General features: G+C 42.7%; 1 protein-coding gene across 1 annotated transcript in view; it reads left to right on the forward strand.

Annotated features, from left to right (window-relative positions):
• Positions 1-14,578, forward strand: part of LOC106809691 (ceramide synthase 1-like) — a 20,971-nt gene extending 6,393 nt beyond the window's left edge. Inside the window, exons 5-7 of the mRNA XM_014812861.1 lie at positions 442-595; positions 9,955-10,076; positions 12,080-14,578. Coding sequence (XP_014668347.1) covers positions 442-595; positions 9,955-10,076; positions 12,080-12,161 — 358 coding nt within the window. The 3' untranslated portion in view covers positions 12,162-14,578. The remainder of the gene's footprint in view (positions 1-441; positions 596-9,954; positions 10,077-12,079) is intronic.
• The last annotated feature ends 4,972 nt before the right edge of the window (positions 14,579-19,550 follow it).

Below are 19,550 nucleotides of genomic sequence, written 5' to 3' on the forward strand. Positions count from 1 at the left end.
GGTAAAACTAATTTGTATAGTTGGTAACCGAAAGGTTTAGGTAATTCTAACCTTACGGTTCCTAACATATAGATGGAGGATGGATGGATGGATGGATGGATGGATGGATGGATGGATGGATGGATGGATGGATGGATGGATGGATGGCAGTGGCGGATCCAAGGGTGGGGGCGCAAGAGGTGCCCCCTATTTTTTGTCCCCCCTATTCGGCACTCAAAACGTGCGCACCAGCGCTATCACAAAATCCGCTCCCCCTAAAATGAAACCCTGGCTACGCGGTTGCGGCCCCCCAATCTCAAAATCCTGGATCTGCCACTGGATGGATGGATAGATGGATGGACGGATAGATGGATGGACGGACAGATGGACTGACGGATGTACGGACTAATATATTATATTTAGAGAGAGAGACAGACTACGTGTTTATATGCTTGCTTACAGGCTGGTGTTCAGGCTGTACTGGTATCCACTGAAGGTTCTCTACAGTACCGGCTATGGAGCAATGAAGTATGCTCCAGTCGAGAAGAAACCATTCTTCGTCTTCTTAAACGTCATGCTATGGATTCTGCAGCTGCTGAATATTTACTGGTTCTCGGTACGTTCTCATCACAGTGGGATCCTTGGGCAGAATGGTGAAGGTGACGTTGTGGTAGACAGGTAAAACTATAGAAGTAAAATTTTTTGGAGAATGCAGGTAAAAAGATGATGTCATCATTGTAGTCAGATAGAAAAATGGAGATGTCGTCATTGTAGTCAGCTAGAAAAGTTGAGGTGTGGTCACTGTAGATAGGTAGAAAGGTGGAGTTGTTGTCATTGTGGATAAATAAAAAACGGAGATGTCGTCATTGTAGACAGCTAGAAAGGTGGAGGTGTCATCATTGCATATAGACAGAATGGTAAAGGCCATATCATTTTAGTTAGGTAAAATGGTAAAGCATTGATCATTGTAGCCGGGTAGATGGTAAAGGGGGTCATATTTGCAAACCGGTAGAACGGTGAGAGGTTCACTTATTTGGAACACCAACTGCACTTCCTTTTTTGAACAATAGCGGTGTACGTCCAGTTGCCGGCGTCTTCTCTCTCGTCACCCTAAACATTGTAATGATCTTTATCGTTAGAAGAACCCGATTGAATATCCCTCATGAGTCGCAGTATTTGAATCGTGTGATGTGTCGCGGGAATTTGTAGCCCGGCGGATTTTAACGCCGCGTGTTGCCAAGACTAGCTGTTAAATTCGCGCCACCTATAATTTTTTCCCGCGTTCTTCACACATCTGTAGGCGGAAGTAGCAGTGTAGCGAACAATACAGCATGCGGTGGCATTCATTTGGAACAAGCTAAGCTTATATCAGTGATGTGTGCCGCACGGATGGCATTTGTACAGCCAGCGGGGAAGAAATTACGAAGAGAGTGGTCATGATGATGATGATGATAATGATGATGATGATGATGATGATGATGATGATGATGATGATGATGGTGATGACGACGACGACGACGACGACTGATGATGATGATGATGATGATGATGATGATGATGATGATGACAGCAGCGTGTAAGAACGCCGGTGAATGCAAGCAATCACTTCATGAGAGCTCACAAACCGACCGGCCAAAAGAATAGGAAGAGCGAAACAGCGAGCGCAGGGGCGCGCACGAGACAGAGGGAGAGGCGGATAGAGAGAGAGAGAGAGAGAGAGAGAGAGAGAGAGAGAGAGAGAGAGAGAAGAGCGTATTAAGTATGCTACATACGCATACTTCATACTTCATACGCTCTTGATAGAAAACTTACAGTGAGAGAAATCGAGCGTGAGAGAGAGAGAGAGGGAGATAGTCAGGGGGCAGATATCCAAAATAAGGATGAGCCTAAACTTTTTGGGTAGAGGCTGGAAACGGATAAATATCATTTCTATGATACTTGGGGAGTTCCACTTGGGTATAGTTTCCAGCTGACTTTGCGTATTTGTGGCGGCAATCTTGAAATCCAAAATGACGCCAGCGAAAATGGATTTTTCTGAAATATCTGGACTCCCAGACGTCGTAGAGACATAATGTTTGGTGGCTATATCCCACATTTTCGATAGTGGAGAACCCAATTATCACACTTAGAGAAACATAGGATGGCGGCCATATTGGATTTTAATATCGCCGCCAGTGAAATTTGTTTATTTTGAATAACTAGACTCCAAGACGTCGTAGAGACATAATTTTGATGTCTAAACCCACATTTTCGATAATGGAGAACAGAATTAGACACTTAGAAAAGCATAGGATGGCGGCCATCTTGGATTTCAACATGGTGGTATGTTACTCCATTACTATACAACAGTCTAAGCCAACATAAAAACATATATAAGCATACCAGAATTGTCAGAATATGTAGTTTTAAAACAGTCACACCCCAAGAACATTGTTGTATGGGTTCATGCAGGCCATGTTGCATTTGCACGCACCGGTGCAGTACATATTGTTTTTGGTACATGTACAGCTACCTGTACGGCAACCAGGTTCGTCCTTACTACAGCCACATGTCTTTATTGCCAATAGTATTGGCACGAAATGGATTCAGTGTCATGAGCCGTGGTTTCAGAATGCCATCCTGCATATACCAACTGCAATCAAATGCCGAAGGAATGCACTGAGTACTTTCTACACACTGGTTCCAAATGAGGCTCTGATAGTGGGCTCGATGACAATGTAGTATCAGTGCGTCTTTCGTTGGTGGCAAATAGTCAATATTCGTCTTGCATTGGAAGAACTTCGACAAGCGAATTTCCTGTATGACTACCAATGTTGTCGTTGGATCATACAGTTTACATATAAATGCTTCCACTGATGATAGCAATTAATCTAGGTAATAGTGGTAGATTCTGTTCCAACCCATGAATGTGATCTGGATCTTCAATAAATACTTTCCATGCGGCGTTTTTAGAAATTCCTGCAAACTGACTCGTCGTGTCACTTCCCGTTAGCGCATGAAAAGCTAACAATCCCTTTCGAGTGTTGTTGTTTATTGCAATGTCATGGACTCTTATCATCCAAGGAGATTTTGAAGTTCCTGCCTTAATTCATCCAAACCTCCTGCGACAACTGCCGAAAACACTGTTAGCATCATCACAATCGGTATCCCTGCAAACTACAAATCGTTCGCTTAATATCCGTGGTTTGCAGCATCGCACGCATAGAGAACAATTCGCGTGTCAGCCTCTCGTGGTTTGTTCAAAGTGTTGACACATCACGTTCCGAGGTACATATCGTTTTCGTTATTTCCGTAAACCCTCCACACACAATTATCTCTTTACCGCCAAGTTCACTAGAGATGATCAATTCCTCTGACAAGAAACGAGCAAGATCGGCTTTGTTTTCAGCGAGAGTGATAAAATTAATGTCTTCCAGTTCTGAGGGAGTTTTGTGTCTTTACCTGTAATCAACCGCCTAATTTGTTTTGTCCCTGATCGTCGTCTTTCTCGTGTACCTTCTTTAATAGAATTCTCCTCGTATCGATCAAATAAATATCTATCCTGTCTGAATTTCTACCGTGTGACTTCACACAGTTCACAAACACATCTGCTAAGTCACCAAACGTAACTGCTGTTGTCGGTTTCCCAATGGATTGTACCACTGCCATACCATCAATAATGGTACATGTTTTAACGATGTCACTGATAGGAAAATCTGGCTGGAATGCATCTTTCGACAGAATATTTATTAGTTGCAATTTGTCCGCTTTTCGGAGAGAGAGAGAGAACGAGAGAGAGAGAGAGAGAGAGAGAGAGAAAGAGAGAGAAGAGAGAGAGAGAGAGAGAGAGAGAGAGAGAGGGAGAGAGGGAGAGAGGGAGAGAGGGGAGAGAGGGAAGAGGGAGAAGAGAGGAGAAGAGGGAGAGAGGAGGAGAGAGAGAGAGAGAGAGAGAGAGAGAGAGAGAAATAAACATGAGGTCTTCACGCATTGTGCAGGAACTGCTGTGTGGTCGAGGGGAAAATCTGTGCAATCTCGGTCGGGAATAAAATGGAATCGCGTACAATGCGTGGTTGCGTGTGCGCCGCGCGTGACCTCGTTAAGAGACGACGATTGGGCGGAGACGTCGGGGATAAATGGGCGTCGCGGATTCGCGTGAACGACATCGAACCGTGACAGGGCGAATGTGCGATGCGTCAGAACTAGTTGGAACTGGCTGTGATACGTATCATAGTTTTAAATGCGAGATACCTTTACACCGCGTTTAGTGTCGCGCACGGGATCAGCTGTTAATACGCTTTACTGTCGCCAGGGCTCGCTAGTTTGGCTGCTATCTCTACATCCGGTTCGAAACAAATTAAGGTTGACATAGATGTTGGATACAGTTGCTGGACATGCGGCGAACGTTGTCGGAACACGCACAGAACGAACGTGCATGGAACAGCACAATTCAAAGTGTAGCGGAAATAGACGTGACACGAAGACGCAGAGGTCTTGGTATTTCTCGGTGCCAACAAAACGAGGCAAAAGAACAACCCCCCCCCCTACATCCCACAATTGCCGATACCATGATGTAACTCTCAGCTAACGTTTGCTCGACATGAATCAAGCACACATTCCTGTTCTTTTTTTAATATCGAAACTCCATGTTTGTCCAGCCGCCGCCGCCGTCGCCGCAGACACTTTTCCCTTCCGCTCTATATCTCGACCCCTAATTGACCTAGCATGACCAAACATGGTCTACTTACACATCTTGGGGAGAAGGTGAGCAGCGTACGCAAAACCAAGTCATTACGACCTTATTTGACCTTTACCTTGACCTTGATCATATTTCCTTCTGTTCTATAACTCGCCCCTAATTGACCTAGCGCTCCAACTTGGTATACTTACACATCTTGGGGAGAAGGTGCGCAGCGTATCAAAACCAGGTCACTACGCCATTTATTTTACCTTTACCTTAACCTTGATCATATTTCTCTTCTGCTCTATAACTCAGCCCCTAATTGACCTAGCGCTACCAAACTTGTATACTTACACATCTTGGGGAGAAGGTGCGCAGCGTACCAAAACCCTAAGGCAACCAATTTTAACATACTTGCACATCTCAGGCAGATGAGTTTGTGTAACAAACCTTTGTCTTTGTGACTTATTTAACTTTACGCGGCTACCTTCTACGTCCTTACAGAGATATTTCATTCATACTAGATCACGGGCGATACATGTAGTTGGCGACAACTGCCCTTTCTAGTTTAGGGCCGGCTCACATGATAGCTAAGTAACGCTACATCATAATGCTTGGCTGCTATGCATGTATATCGATGAGTCTCGGAGCACATGATACCTAAAATTTCAATATGCGGATAATCCTGGTAACTAACAATACACTTTCAACAATACAGTGTGTATATTGTTGAACACCTAACAATATATTGTGTATTGTTGTGGAACATAACAAGAGAATATTCTCTGAAATATTTTTTCTTATTGACTTTGGTGCCACTGGTGACATATCATGTAGAAATGTTTCGCATTTGTAAAAAATTGTTTTATCCGGATGTTCAGGACCAAAATATTTTTAATTAACGATCTCGTCTTTGTTTTGTTATAGTATCTATAGTGTTATTTTAAGAAATATAGCGATATTAGTTTAATTAAACTTGAAATTATCATTTATTTAAATGAATTTATTGAAATTATTTGATTGATTTGATTGAATTTATTGAAAATGAAATTGAATTTAAATACAAAGTTGTAAGGTTCTACAACAATACTTATTATATTGTTAGGTGTTCAACAATACACACTGTATTGTTGAAAGTGTATTGTTAGTTACCAGGATTATCTGCAATGTTATATAGCCCGCCTCGACTGATTACATTTCCTTGCGTTACTTTACGTTACGTTATCATATAGTCTGCCAGCAGTATGGCCGATCGACAGATGTCGCCTAACCAAAAGCCTTACTTTCTTTCTATTCAATAAAGAGCGTATAAAGAAGGAGCGCGTACAACTGTGAAATGCTAAAACCATGTTGCAGTATTAGTCGAATTAAGAAACTTTGCCCGTTTGATCTTGACGATTATTATTGATTGCGGTATTATTGATCAGCTGTCTTACCTTGCTAATATAAAACAAACCGCTTGTCCCTACTAGATGCCCCTACGCTGAGATAATGAGCGGTGAAAATCTGGTATTTTTGCCGAAAACGGACTCGAGATCCCTGTTTGCTGCGACCCTCTCTCGCTTTGTGGCCAGTGTGTTGCTTCCGGTTGCCGCTGTGTAGCGCCATGGTAGCGCTGACTCATTACGTCAGTACTACAGAGTTTACTACATCCAGCGGAATCGTGTACCATGGGAGAAATACTCATTTTTCCGGAAATAGCCGAACGGTAGTAGGGCGCAACTTCGGGATCGCTCGGGTCCATAATACACATGTGTACACACGCATTGTGAACCCTAACCCTAACCCTAATCCTAATCTAACCCTAACCCTAACCCTAAACAGAAAAATAAAAAAAATAAAAAAATAAAAAATTCGAATTCGGGATTCGAACCAACATAACCAAATACCCTGGTATGTAAAATTAGTATTTCTCCCTGGTGCAATAATCCATCCAGAGAGACATGATACAAGATTGCGTGGCAGGGCTTTGCTGTTGATCCCGAGCACTGCGCGCGGATGAGACGCGCAGTTCCGCGGCATATGCGCACGCGACTGCGGGGATGTTAAGTACGAAGCGCTGTCCGCAGTAGAGACGTGCGCCAAATTCGAGGCCCGGCGCACGTCTCCACAGCGGTCAGCGGATGGTCTGTAGTTAAGTCAGAAGATAACAATGAAAACTTTGTTCTAAATAAGAACTATCGGCGGCTAAATAAGAGCAATATACAGACTTTTGAATTTCTTGACTAGTCAGTCAAAGGGCTTGTTGGGTGTCCATTATGCAGAGCTTCCAACTGAAATGACCCATGAAATTGTCAAGTGGTATTGTGTTTTTCGGAACCCCAAAGAAAATGTCTCCCTTTTACCTGCATCCCCCTCCCTGATCAATCACGCATTCAGGCGTAAACAATAACAGAGATGAAATTGTGTTGAGTTTATGGTTCTTGGCGCACGTGCATTGACGTACAAGACTGATGAAAGGGCTCAAGGATAGAGCATGGTTGTGAGAGCAAAGCCAATGTGTTACGCTATATAGTTCTCAATCTTGCCATGCTTTCTATCCTTGTACCACGGGGCTTGGAACGTCTCAATAAAAATACATCTTCACACAATTTGACACAATGATCGACCGCCTGTGTGCAAAATAGGTGATCGTATGTGAAACATATACCGTTATACGGTTAGTAGGCCTACTTACTGTGACATATCCGTGACTAACTGACACCACTAAATTGGTAAAATGTTCCATGCACCTTAAGAAATGTGAGAAATTACGAGGTTATCATCGCAGAACTCCCGAACACCGTACGTCGCAAAGCTATAATATATGTATACTAGAGCACTCAAAGAGCGCAGACCTCCGCCAATGCAGCTGAATTCTCTCACTGTAAAAATTTGTATTAATTAATTAATTAATAAATTGATTGGATCCGGACCAACACCAAAATGTAATCAATTCTAAGTTACCTCATTTCTGACCTATCCTGAAAATTTTATTAATTAATTAATTAATTAATTGGATCCGGATCACCCCCAAAATCTAATCAATTCTAAGTTAGCCCATTTGTGACCTATCCTGAAAATTTGATGACAATCCGTCCATAACTTTTTTAGTTAGGCTGTACACAAAGAACGGTGTTACAAACCCACAAACGAAAAAAAACTCAAACGAACAAACACACGCCGGTGAAAACATAACCTCCTGCCAACCCAGCCCATTAGTTAGCCCATTTGTGACCTATCCTGAAAATTTTATGACAATCCGTCCATAACTTTTTTAGTTAGGCTGTACACAAAGAACGGTGTTATAAACCCACAAACGAACAAACACACGCCGGTGAAAACATAACCTCCTGCCAACCCTTTGGCGGAGGTAACAAACACGCGGGTTGCGAGGTGCCTGCCTCGGATATCCATTTTGAGGCACGCTCATTATTTACGAAAAGCAAACAGTCTCGCGAAATACCTACACGCAGTAACGGGTCACGTCGTTGACGCCCCATTCATGCCCATCAACGAAGAAGGCGGGGCTTATTCCGATTACGGAGATGCGAAAATGCAACACAAGGACGTACCGCAGTGCGCTAAACGACGTGCTATTTTCGTTTTTGTGCCAAACTCTATCGTAGGAAACCGTTCCAGCCTAGCAGAATGCCCTAGTTCCTGAGATCGGCGATTTGGTACTGTGATGGGTCCCCCACCTTATATTATATTATAGGGAGGTGCGGCGTAGGCTGTGATTGGAAGACGCAAAGTGTCAATCCTCGGCGAGCCTCGGCATCATGGCCGCATCACGTCCAGCGTGAGGTGGGCACAGGTGGGGGTCATCACTATGGCAATCAATAACAGACGTCATTCATTCCATTTGTCAATCATTGATGGAAACACGCGAGGTTTCCCGAAGTTATCTCAAAGCGAGAGACAGTCGCAGTCAGCAGGTATCTCGAGTCGGTTTTCGGCGAAAATACCAGATTTTCACCGCTCATTATCTCAGCGTAGGGGCATCGTAGGGACATGCGGTTTGTTTTATGTTAACAAGGTAGGAGAGCTGATCAATAATACTGCAAAGAATCGTCAACGGGGAAAGTTTATTAATTCGACTAATATTGCAACATGGTTTCAGCATTTCACCGTTGTACGCTCTCATTCTTTATACGCTTAACGGCTTTAGTAAAGATTGACAACCTAATCACATTACCAGGAGTGAATATAAACAATTCGTTTTTACTCTATTCTGATATTACGAATCGTTTAGGATATTATATGCATATCTGAAATAAACAAACAACTTCCCTTGGACCTTGGTTGTCTGTTGCCGTGAGAACGTCTGCCAATATTGATGTCCTCAGAGATTGATGTTTACCTGCGATAAAGCGAGGAGCTGATCTTATCGTAGCGCTGTAATCAGAGCCTTGCGTTGATTCGTTTGATGGAGTCATTCGATGGAGTGTCACTACTGGATGGATGAAATCTACTGACCTGCCTGTGAACTGCTAGCAGGAGAAATCTGTCTTCCGCACATTTAATTATGGCGAGTCTCTCGCACTTTATACGGAGTTCATACTGTCATCTAAATGATTTAGTAGAACACTGTAAAATATATTTTATTGCGTTATTTAACGTATGAACTCGAGTACGTTAAAGCCGATGAATGCTTGCTTGTTTTATTGCTAGCCCTAGCCTAGTATCGGCTTCTCTGTTACTTTATTACAAATGACACACGCCTTCGTGAGCTATTCCGGAGACCCCTGGCGTTTCTCTGGTTAGCCAGTGAATGCCACGCGCACCTTTAACTCCATCAACTACTGCGAGTACACGCCCCAGTAAGGCAGTGAATGTGTACCTTTAAGATTTTTGGGACTGAATCCCTTGTGGTTTGGAAGACCAGGTGAAATGGCAGTTCCGCCTCTACTAAATATAGTGACGTCAGAGAACCACGGGGTTTCGTGATGAGACAAGCACTCGAGCTGTGAGCAAGCAACTTAGTGTAGCTGAACGAATATTGAATACGACCAATGTGGTCAGAACTCGGATAAAGGAGCAGATTCTTAGGCCCTAGATCCCGGTACTATTACCGTATTACGATACTGTAGCCTCTGGTGGAGGGAGGGGCAATAAGAGAAAATATCATGTTACCAGTGAAACCTTATTTCTAGACCACCTTCCTGCCACACCATGCACGTTAATTGGGCGCCGCATCCTCTCTCAGCAGCACTCCGCTTAATTCAGGAAGTTCTGCCCCTCGTCTGCTAGGAATGTGATCGAGATACGGCCGTCCTGCGATGCTGCGGTTAATTTTACAAAGACGTTTATTTTTCTTCTCGTTTATTACGTTTCAGTTCGTCCTGCATTTTCTCTATAAGCTGGCCACAGGTCAGATGACCGAGGTGGACGACACACGTGAGTACGAGGCTGGGAAGAAACATTGCCAGGAGCTGAATGGCAACGTCACGAATAAAGGGTAAGCGTCAGCACAACACATGGTTTGTTCGCGTCATCGAAGAGCCGGATAGTCCTGCAATTTCACGAAGAGTCCGAAACGTTCTGGAAAGTATGGGCAATTATCCCGGAGTGTCCTGAAAAATAGGTCATTGTACTGAAAAGGCATCAAAAGTATACTTTTCTCTTATAAGGCTTGAAAATAGGGTATTACAGTACTATGTTTAGACCTGCATGGAAGGTTCAGGAAATTTAGCATATGTCAATTCGGTCTAAATTTTATAAATGAAATAGCAAATTTAATTTAGAGAGGCGATATCTCTGTTTACTGTCTGAAAAACAATGCAAGTTGCTTTAGGCAGGAGTTCGTTCCTTAATTGTTGATTCGAAGAGGTACGCGGTACACAAATTTCGGCAATCGTACAGTATTAGTAGTGTAGCTACGATTATTGACATTAAGCTTCATTGACACATAGCGAGCCGGCCTTAAGACAAACAGAGTAAAGCGGCACTAGAGGGACACTTCAATACTAATGTACGCACGCACACGCACACGCACACGCACACGCACACGCACACGCACACGCACACACACACATATATATATAGAGAGAGAGCAAGACAGAGATTCCTGTGGAACGTAATTATAATTATAATTCGTGTAGCTGAAATCATTAGTTTTATGTTTAAAATTGGAGTTGCTTTAAACGGAGCAATGAATTGCACAGCTATATGTTACTGTTTAGGACAAGGGTCTCACACCCTAAAACCTGATATGGTTGATGCCTCGGGTTTTCTTATCGCGTCTCTGGGCACACAAGATTGCTTGCTACGGATATCTTATAAATCGCGAAGAGTCTCATATTGGGTGCGGAATCTTATAGCTGGAATCAAATTTGCGTCACCGTACGATATAACCCGAAGCATCTGTTTCTATTCTGTCATTGCAACTGTGCCTATAGCTATATCTGTTAATGCAATCGAAGTCCCTCCTTCGAAGCTCCACTAGCAGTGTGTAGTAAGAAATTATTCACACGCACACAACCCATAAATTTAATGTTTACTGCACAGTTCCCCTTCCCGCGGCTATATACCGATTCCTGCATGTATTATAATAGCTATATATATCAGAAGTAGATAATAGGGAATTCACGCACGCACGCACCCACACATGCACACGCACGCACGAACACACACGCACACACGCACACACACGATCATGCATGCATGCACGCACACATACGATCATGCATGCACGCACGCGCACATACATATAGATACACGCGCGTGCGCAGGCACACACGCACAAATTAAACACGCACAGAAATACGTACGCACACATGCCCGCATGCGTGAATTCCGTATTATCTACTTCTGATATATATAGCTATTATAATACATGCAGGAATCGGTATGTAGCCGCGGGAAGGGGAACTGTGCAGTAAACATTAAATTTATGGACATGACTACATCCGCCGACAGCTGTCCCTATATGTTAAGATGCTCCATATCATCTATAGAAATGATGATCAGAAACCAATACATTCAAATCTATATATAGGGGTCACTTTAAACACAGAACTGTGATTAAATAGACAGTTGCCTGATCTGCAAAGGTAGTTTCACTGTACGGCTGCCATTCAAATTCCTATAGTGGTTTCATAGATAGATGTTTCGTCGGTAGAGGTGTCTGATAAGGCGCGACTGTGTACATATGCCGTATGCGGTGAAGAATGGACGTGGATAGAACTGGTCTCATTTTAAAGTCATAATACTTGCATGTAAAAACTAGGCAGCTTTTGAAAAGGAATTGTCTTTCGCAAAAAGTAGGTTACATTTGTTGGTACTGCATAATTTCAGCTAGAGAATAAACCAGTGGTACGGTTGAACTATTACTCAGTGGCAAGTTTTACCAACGTGCTGTACGTGCCTATTAAATATATTGGGGTCGTTAAAGGTGTTTATGTAATAAATTGTCTGAGACTTTATGCAGGGTTACAATTGCATTTTCTTTTTCCTTCGCAGAGCCGAGTATTCCGTGAAGGCCGACCAGAATGGTGTGTTACACAATGGTCTAACGCACCAGCAGCTACACAAACTTGACTAGTATGCTGGGTGAGGCACACAGACACGCACGCACGCACACATTAGTTTCGAGTAGTATCATTAGTTTTTATAAGCGTTCATCAATGCTCTGCTCATGGAGGAAAAGGGTGCTGATCAGATGAACGACTGAAGCGGAAGCAAGCTGCTAGCGGTTGGTTAGTTTCCTTCACTCGTCGCGTGCATCCGTTGAACAGTACTACTGTCGTGTTTTAAGCAACCCTCCGCTACTCGCCACAACCCGTCAAGAAACAACTTATTTTTTTAAATATTTCAATTTGAACCTGTATTCTCAGGTAAATTATTTGTACATTAGTTTAAATTGAAGATGATTAAATCTTTGGTTGTACTCTCTACTCTAGTGAAACGTAGTTATCGTGTAAACGATTATGTATGTGAAATGAAAAGGACAAAACGGCCTAATGGCGAAATATATTAATATATTGATGTGAATATATTGATCGATCAGTGTTTAAATATGGAGGCTCCTGCATTATTTTTAACCGTTTGATTGATAATGTATTGCGAACTATTTTCTTAATTGCTATAACTGGTTATGTAGAGTAGAATCTAATCTAATTATTCGTACTGACTTGAGCTGGACACGACTGGAGATGAATTTCTGCAAGCTAATGTTTTATTCATCATTTCATGTTCAATGGATGATCAAGCCAACATGCCAAGAACCAATGTTTTTGAAAAAAATACACAACATTGTACCATGATCTTTTAATTATACATACAGATTCTCGGTATGAATCTCTTTATAGGTTCAAATAATTAAATAATCAGGAGTACTATATCCCCGTCTCTTACCGTGTACAGGATATATTTTCGCCTCCCTTATCTCTCCTCTTTCCCCCATCTCTCTCCCTCTGTCGATTTCCTTCTGCGTGCATGTATAATAACCGTGCATTTAATTATGAATGGAATTTTGGAGAAGTGAAAAAGTAGAAAATATGTATACTTTCTATAAAAATCAACAATTTATATGTGAACCTAATAGGTGCTATAGTTTTCTAGTGAGTTGCGCTACTTTTCAAGATTTTTACGATAAATACGAGATTTTTGTAAACAACTTGTGTATTTCTCTAAGCTGGTAAACTGAAGAATAATGCTATTTAGTATTCAAGTAATACGTAAGTACGGTGCGAGGGCATCATGGGACGAATCGTCATTATGACGGTGGATTCCTGGAATGCACATGTGTGTTCTGCTGTTTTCAATGCTTCCACAATTTCTGTAGAATAGTCTCTGCTTATTCGTATATACAGGGCAGAATATGTACTAGCAAGCTGTCCCCTAATGCACACAGGTTTATACATGGATATAGCGTGCAGTGGTAGTATTATCAGGAGTGGATAATAATATATATATAATTATAATATAATTATAATTATAATAATATAATTATAATTATGATAATAATATTATTATTCACTACGGGTATTATCATAACACAGTGGTCCCCGTGTTATTGGGCTCCGGGCCTCAGGTACACAAGTGCGTTCCTTGAACCACGTGTCTATGCACGTTGTGATGCAACCGCTTAATCGGAACGTTTGAATGGCGGGGGCCGCTGTATAATATTGTATTACAATCACCTCGCACCAAGCCAGCTTTAAGATGGGTTGTGATCATTAATTGCCAAAACGCTATCACCTATTGCGTATAACTGAGCATAGCTTGTGTTATTTTTTGTCATCGTAATTTTTTCATTGATATATTTGAGTTTCGTATAATGTAAAGTAGAATGCAAGGGGACAAAATTTGTCAATTTTAACATATTTCGATTATTGATTACATCCATGTATGGATACTTTTGTAAGAAAATCGCTTTTTCTATCTGCAGAACACGAGCACGTTCGCTGAATTGCAGCATTATATCAGAAGTAGATAATAGGGAACTATTATCTACTTCTGATTATATTGAAATATACAGCGCAGAAATATGAACTAGTCAAACCATGAAATTGCATGCTTTATACACCATGAACGCATTTAAATATGCAAAGGTTTCGAATCACAATTGCTATTATATCGTATGCTACGTAAATCGATGATGATTTGATCATTGCCAGAAAGTCCTGCACAGGCTAACAGGTGCCGCCACTTTCCCATTCGTACTCGTATCTGATTATGCACTTTTATAGGGAAATTCGCTAGGCTGGCAACGTAATATTTTTGTATGGCGACAACAGGAGACTGAAATACACGTCACAACGAAAGTGACAGACAGAATTGCAGTTATGTTGAGAGATGTTACTGTCTCTCTCTGAACTCTCTCTCTCGCCTGTACCAATAAAATATTATGCCGTCGACTTTGTTTCAATGAAAATCGCCCTATTATGCCAGTAAATGGATTGTAACGAGGTTCCTTTGAAGTTATAAATCGAATAAATACATATCCTAGACTATTTCGATAAATCTCTCCCTGATGTTACGGATGATGTACTTGTATATAAGTAACAAATGAACAGGAAACGCGGAAATCATTTTACATTGCTATACATTACTAATCATTTTACATTGCTTACATACTATGGCCGCATGCGATTTGAGACTGCCAATTAATGTCAACGGCCCGAGGTTTCCTTTATTCCCCAAAATTTATTTTCCAGTTATACAAGATTGATACCGATCTGTCTGTGGTGTGAGGGAACGACTCTATATAGGGAGAGGTTTTTGCGGTTTAGAGAGTAAGTTGTCGCTCCCACACTCGTCGATTGAGATTTGTCACGAGCCGCAGAATCGCGGCTAAACAAGCAAGGTTGTATTCGCCGGGTTTTGCATGTCACGGTCACGGTCATTGTATACGTTGTTATGCATAGTATTTGCCGTAGATGGTCATAGTGAATAATAATAACGAGCACTGTAGTGCTCTAAACTTGGTAGGAAGTAGAAACAGGAGCAACTCCTCTCCCATTATTTCCTCCTCGCTCGCCACTCCTTTTTCGCGCCTCTAACACTACTCCTATACTCTGGTACATTTATCTTCCCCAATATTTTTGAGTTTTGCACTGCGTTTAAGTTCGCAGAGATAGGTCGCTCTGAATTTTCTAATTGGTTAGTGTTCAGGATGTGGCAGCACCGGCGTATCCTTATCATGGCAGGTGCGATAGCAAATAGAGTCCCTTTATATACCCCCCCCCCACCAAAAAAAACGTATCGATTCCACTGATATATACAGATTTTTATGACTATTCACACACTACTTACTGAAACCTGCGAAATCTATGACGATAATTACGAGCACGTGGTAGTCAATCGCAGCCCTCGTGCATCTCGGATATAATAGATGGATACGCAGAGGTATAACTATCGCACCAAACTCCACGACAGATGGCGCTCTCGCTCTGGCTCAATTTACGTATCCGGAGCACGTTGTACGAAAGAGGCGCTGCACGCAGTTTGCTATTATAGTCCCTTGATTTTTAGAGTCCCTTTATATATATATATATATATATATAAAGGGACTCTAAAAATCAAGGGACTATAATAGCAAACTGCGTGCAGCGCCTCTTTCGTACAACGTGCTCCGGATACGTAAATTGAGCCAGAGCGAGAGCGCCATCTGTCGTGGAGTTTGGTGCGATAGTTATACCTCTGCGTATCCATCTATTATATCCGAGATGCACGAGGGCTGCGATTGACTACCACGTGCTCGTAATTATCGTCATAGATTTCGCAGGTTTCAGTAAGTAGTGTGTGAATAGTCATATAAATCTGTATATATCAGTGGAATCGATACGTTTTTTTTGGTGGGGGGGGGGGTGTGACGATGAAGGATAACGCCACGAATTGTTATGATTATCTTTCAATTATGATAAGTTGTCACGTGATTGTTCCTGCGCGCGCGTGGGGTTTATCGTGAATGTTGGGTTCAACAGCTGTGCTTTCATTGTCACGCAGACGTGTTTTCGCGACAGTAGGCGCGCGCATTCGATAACTGTAACATTGCGACACGTTTACTTGCCACGTGCCATAGGCGTGCAGGTATGCACGTACCGACGCCACGGAGTGGTCAGTGCGTTATACAACGCGGAATAGTTACGGTGTTGCCACGGTAACTCTGCTTCTTTGTGGTGATGCACGTAACTGCTCACTGAGCAAGATGATGCAGGTTCATTTGATATTCTGTGGTCGTGAGACGACGTGGATTCTAATTAAGTTAATTATTTATGTAAACACAATGTTAAGCAGGTCGAATTAGAAAAATCACTAACGCTTCGTCTCGCCCCCCTAGATAGAAGATTTCTCTTCGCAAAACCAGAAACTTTGTGGAGAACTTTTCGCTCTGTCTGAAGCTGTTGCTATGTTGGCTCATGCGCATCACGTGACATTCCTGCGTTGTTCGTATTGGCGTGAAGTTGTTGCTGATTTACCGCATATTGGTGCCGTTCACGTCATTTGTCTAACATTGTGATTTGTTTGTTATCGGTTCGCGTGCATGCTAGTAACAAAAATTAACGAGTAGGTGAATCGTCGACGCAGTTCCACAACAGGAATGCGAACCCGAGGCCCAGCATTGACTTCACGTAAAGTTAGTTGTACTACGTAGGTACTCTTGAAGAACTTTGGCTAAATTCACACTGTTGTCAGAAGCGTCAACAAAAGTTGTGACTATCGTGGCTTAGTTATGACTGAACGTTCGGGGTAAAAGTTAGAGTATATTAGAGTTACGATGTGCATGCGCATTTATGATGGTCTCTGACAACGGGCCTCTGTTGTAAGCTGACGTCCCTATTGCTTGTTTTACGGCCGCCAGATGGCAGTGTAGACTGGCAGAATGATCGGGCATCTGACTGATCTGTTGATACCATGGAAATCGTAGCTCGTTTACCGTTATGCGGGCTGAGATGTCTGTAGTAAGTGTATCAATGGTTTATCAAGGAGCAAGGCGTGTGTGATAGGTGCCGCCTGTGGCCCGTGATGCATGAAGCACGCACAAATGTACATACTAGCCTGTTTCCGCTTGAAACAGCTCTTGTCTCAGTCAGTGATATAATACTGTTGCCGCCCATGTGTGTAACGTGGAGCAAGCTGTTGTGTGCGCGCAATACTAGTCCTGATCATTCAAGAGACACTGACGTCGATTTAATTGTGTGATTTGGCATTCTTTGAAGAATAAATAAATACATTCTAGAATGACAATATCTCGTCCGTGCTGTTTAAATGTTGCCTGAGTAATGCTGGATTTATGTGTTGTGTTTCTAATGCGTTTGTAGTCGCTTTAACACCACATAATCATACATAAACGATGTTTACTTTTCTCTCTCCGCACACACACGCACGCACGCACGCACGCACGCACGCACGCACGCACGCATGCACGCACGCTAACACAATGATATAACAATCGCCATAGCTCAACGCATGGCAGCAACTACAGCAACTCAAACGTCAGTCGTAATACCGACCTAATGAGCCTTTAAGTGATTCGCGTTTCCATGTAAACTTTGTTAAGCATTTACCAAGGTCATTTGTTTATTCTCTATATTTTGTCTGTCCAAAGTATCCCTGCGGTCAGCTATGCCGTGTATCTTGCTCATCGGCCGCTATTCAGTATAAAAAGAAGAATCCGTGATGCTCTACTATCTCTAATAATCATCGATCGCAATGAGACCTTCTAATCTCATATTTTCTTGTGTGAAGCTGTTTGAAGCTATTGTCCGTTCTTCATGAGGTCGTACGCAATTGCCCGCAATAGCCGGTTGCTGTAAAAACCTGACGAAGAGACATGTGTTCTCGAAAGCTTGCGAAATAAAAAGTTGACACTCCATTCGATATATATATATATATATATATTTATATGCATAATCTTAAAACTCTCATAGCCAATTTAAGATGTGTAACTTTCCGTTTCGGTTGCGTTCACCAGGTGGAAGTATTATTGGTTTTTGGTTAACTCTTTATCCTCACCCATTTCCTCCTATTTTACACAGACGTTGACACATTATGCCGTATAGCGGCAATATGAGCACAGCAGGAGGCTGACATTATACAAACGTAGTGCGCACACTCAATTCACTCTACATCGATGCCCTAAAGAGCCTCGGAGAGATGATACCCGCGCTCGCACTCAACATCGGCTCGCGCTGACGTCGGGCGATTCAACGTAACACAATGGTGCGTTAATGCACGCAAATGTTTCGCGGCTTTGTCCGCGGGGGTGAATCATTGTCTACGCGATCTATCGACAATGACACGAAATGAGACGGCCCGGGACCCGATCACGGAAACACGCCCATTAACCAGACGTCACTCAAACGAGCCTGATCCGATGCGACAGAAGAATTTCGACGGAAATCACGATTTACGTCAGTGTGTAATTTTGATGTTCTACGACGAACAAAAATCGTGGTCACGTGGGCAAACGAGCTGTGCATTAGCCACTGTAACCGTATAGCTCTAGAACTATATAGTATACTATACGTAATAGCCCTTCGCTCTGCCACAGGCACACCTCTGCCTGTGGCAGAACGAAGGGCTATATTTCTAGAGCTACTCTAAGCGCTGCTAAGGCTGAAATTACGATAGTAAGTTATTATCCAGTAAAATAGTGAGCCGAGTGAAAGAAAGAAACATTTTAATAAATTGCTATCGTAAAAATGGTCTGATCTCTGCTATACATTTATTACACCTGTCCTACGCGCGTCTCAACTATATCTGATTAGCAACATCACGTTGTGCGTTAGGTGCATGCGTGCATGCAAGCGTGCGTGCGTGCGTTCGCGTATGCGTGTCCGAGCGCTTTCTTTGTGTGCGCACAAAGCATGCGTTTTCGTGAACGCGCGTATGTATATGTGTGGGTGTACGTATGTGCGTGCATGGGTGCGTGCGTACGCGCGCGTGTGTGGTATGCGTGTGGGAGGGAGTTTGGTGCACGCGCGTGTGTTTGCGCATGTGCGTGTATCTGAATGCGCGCGCATGTGTGATTGCGCGTGTGCATGTGTGTACCACTGATTTCTATATACTAACTATATACTAACTCTATACTGCTAAGTTAGGAGATAGAGATCAGTGGTGTATACGCGTATGCGAGTGCGCGCGCGCGCTCGTGTGTGTGTGTGTGTGTGTGTGTGTGTGTGTGTGTGTGTGTGCGCGCGCACCTGCACGTGTGTGTTCACGCTTAGGTTCTTTCCTGTATGTACGCATGCACGCGTCAGTACCTGAGTATGCATTGCAATATACGCGCACGAAGATGTAGGCAGGTACAGGAGGTACACCGCTTATTAAACACTATAATTCAGCGTAGGAATAGTTATTAGTCCGTTCTGCGAACAGTAAGATAAGTTAATTTAACTCAGATAGCAGTATAAGGTATTTAAAGCAATAAGGTAAGCGGGTTTCATTCTCCCCGTAACTACCGTTCGAGCAACGTAATAAGCAT

This window comes from Priapulus caudatus, unplaced genomic scaffold (genome assembly GCF_000485595.1).
Source record: "Priapulus caudatus unplaced genomic scaffold, Priapulus_caudatus-5.0.1 Scaffold377, whole genome shotgun sequence".
In the NCBI taxonomy this organism is placed as follows: Eukaryota; Metazoa; Priapulida; class Priapulimorpha; order Priapulimorphida; family Priapulidae; genus Priapulus; species Priapulus caudatus.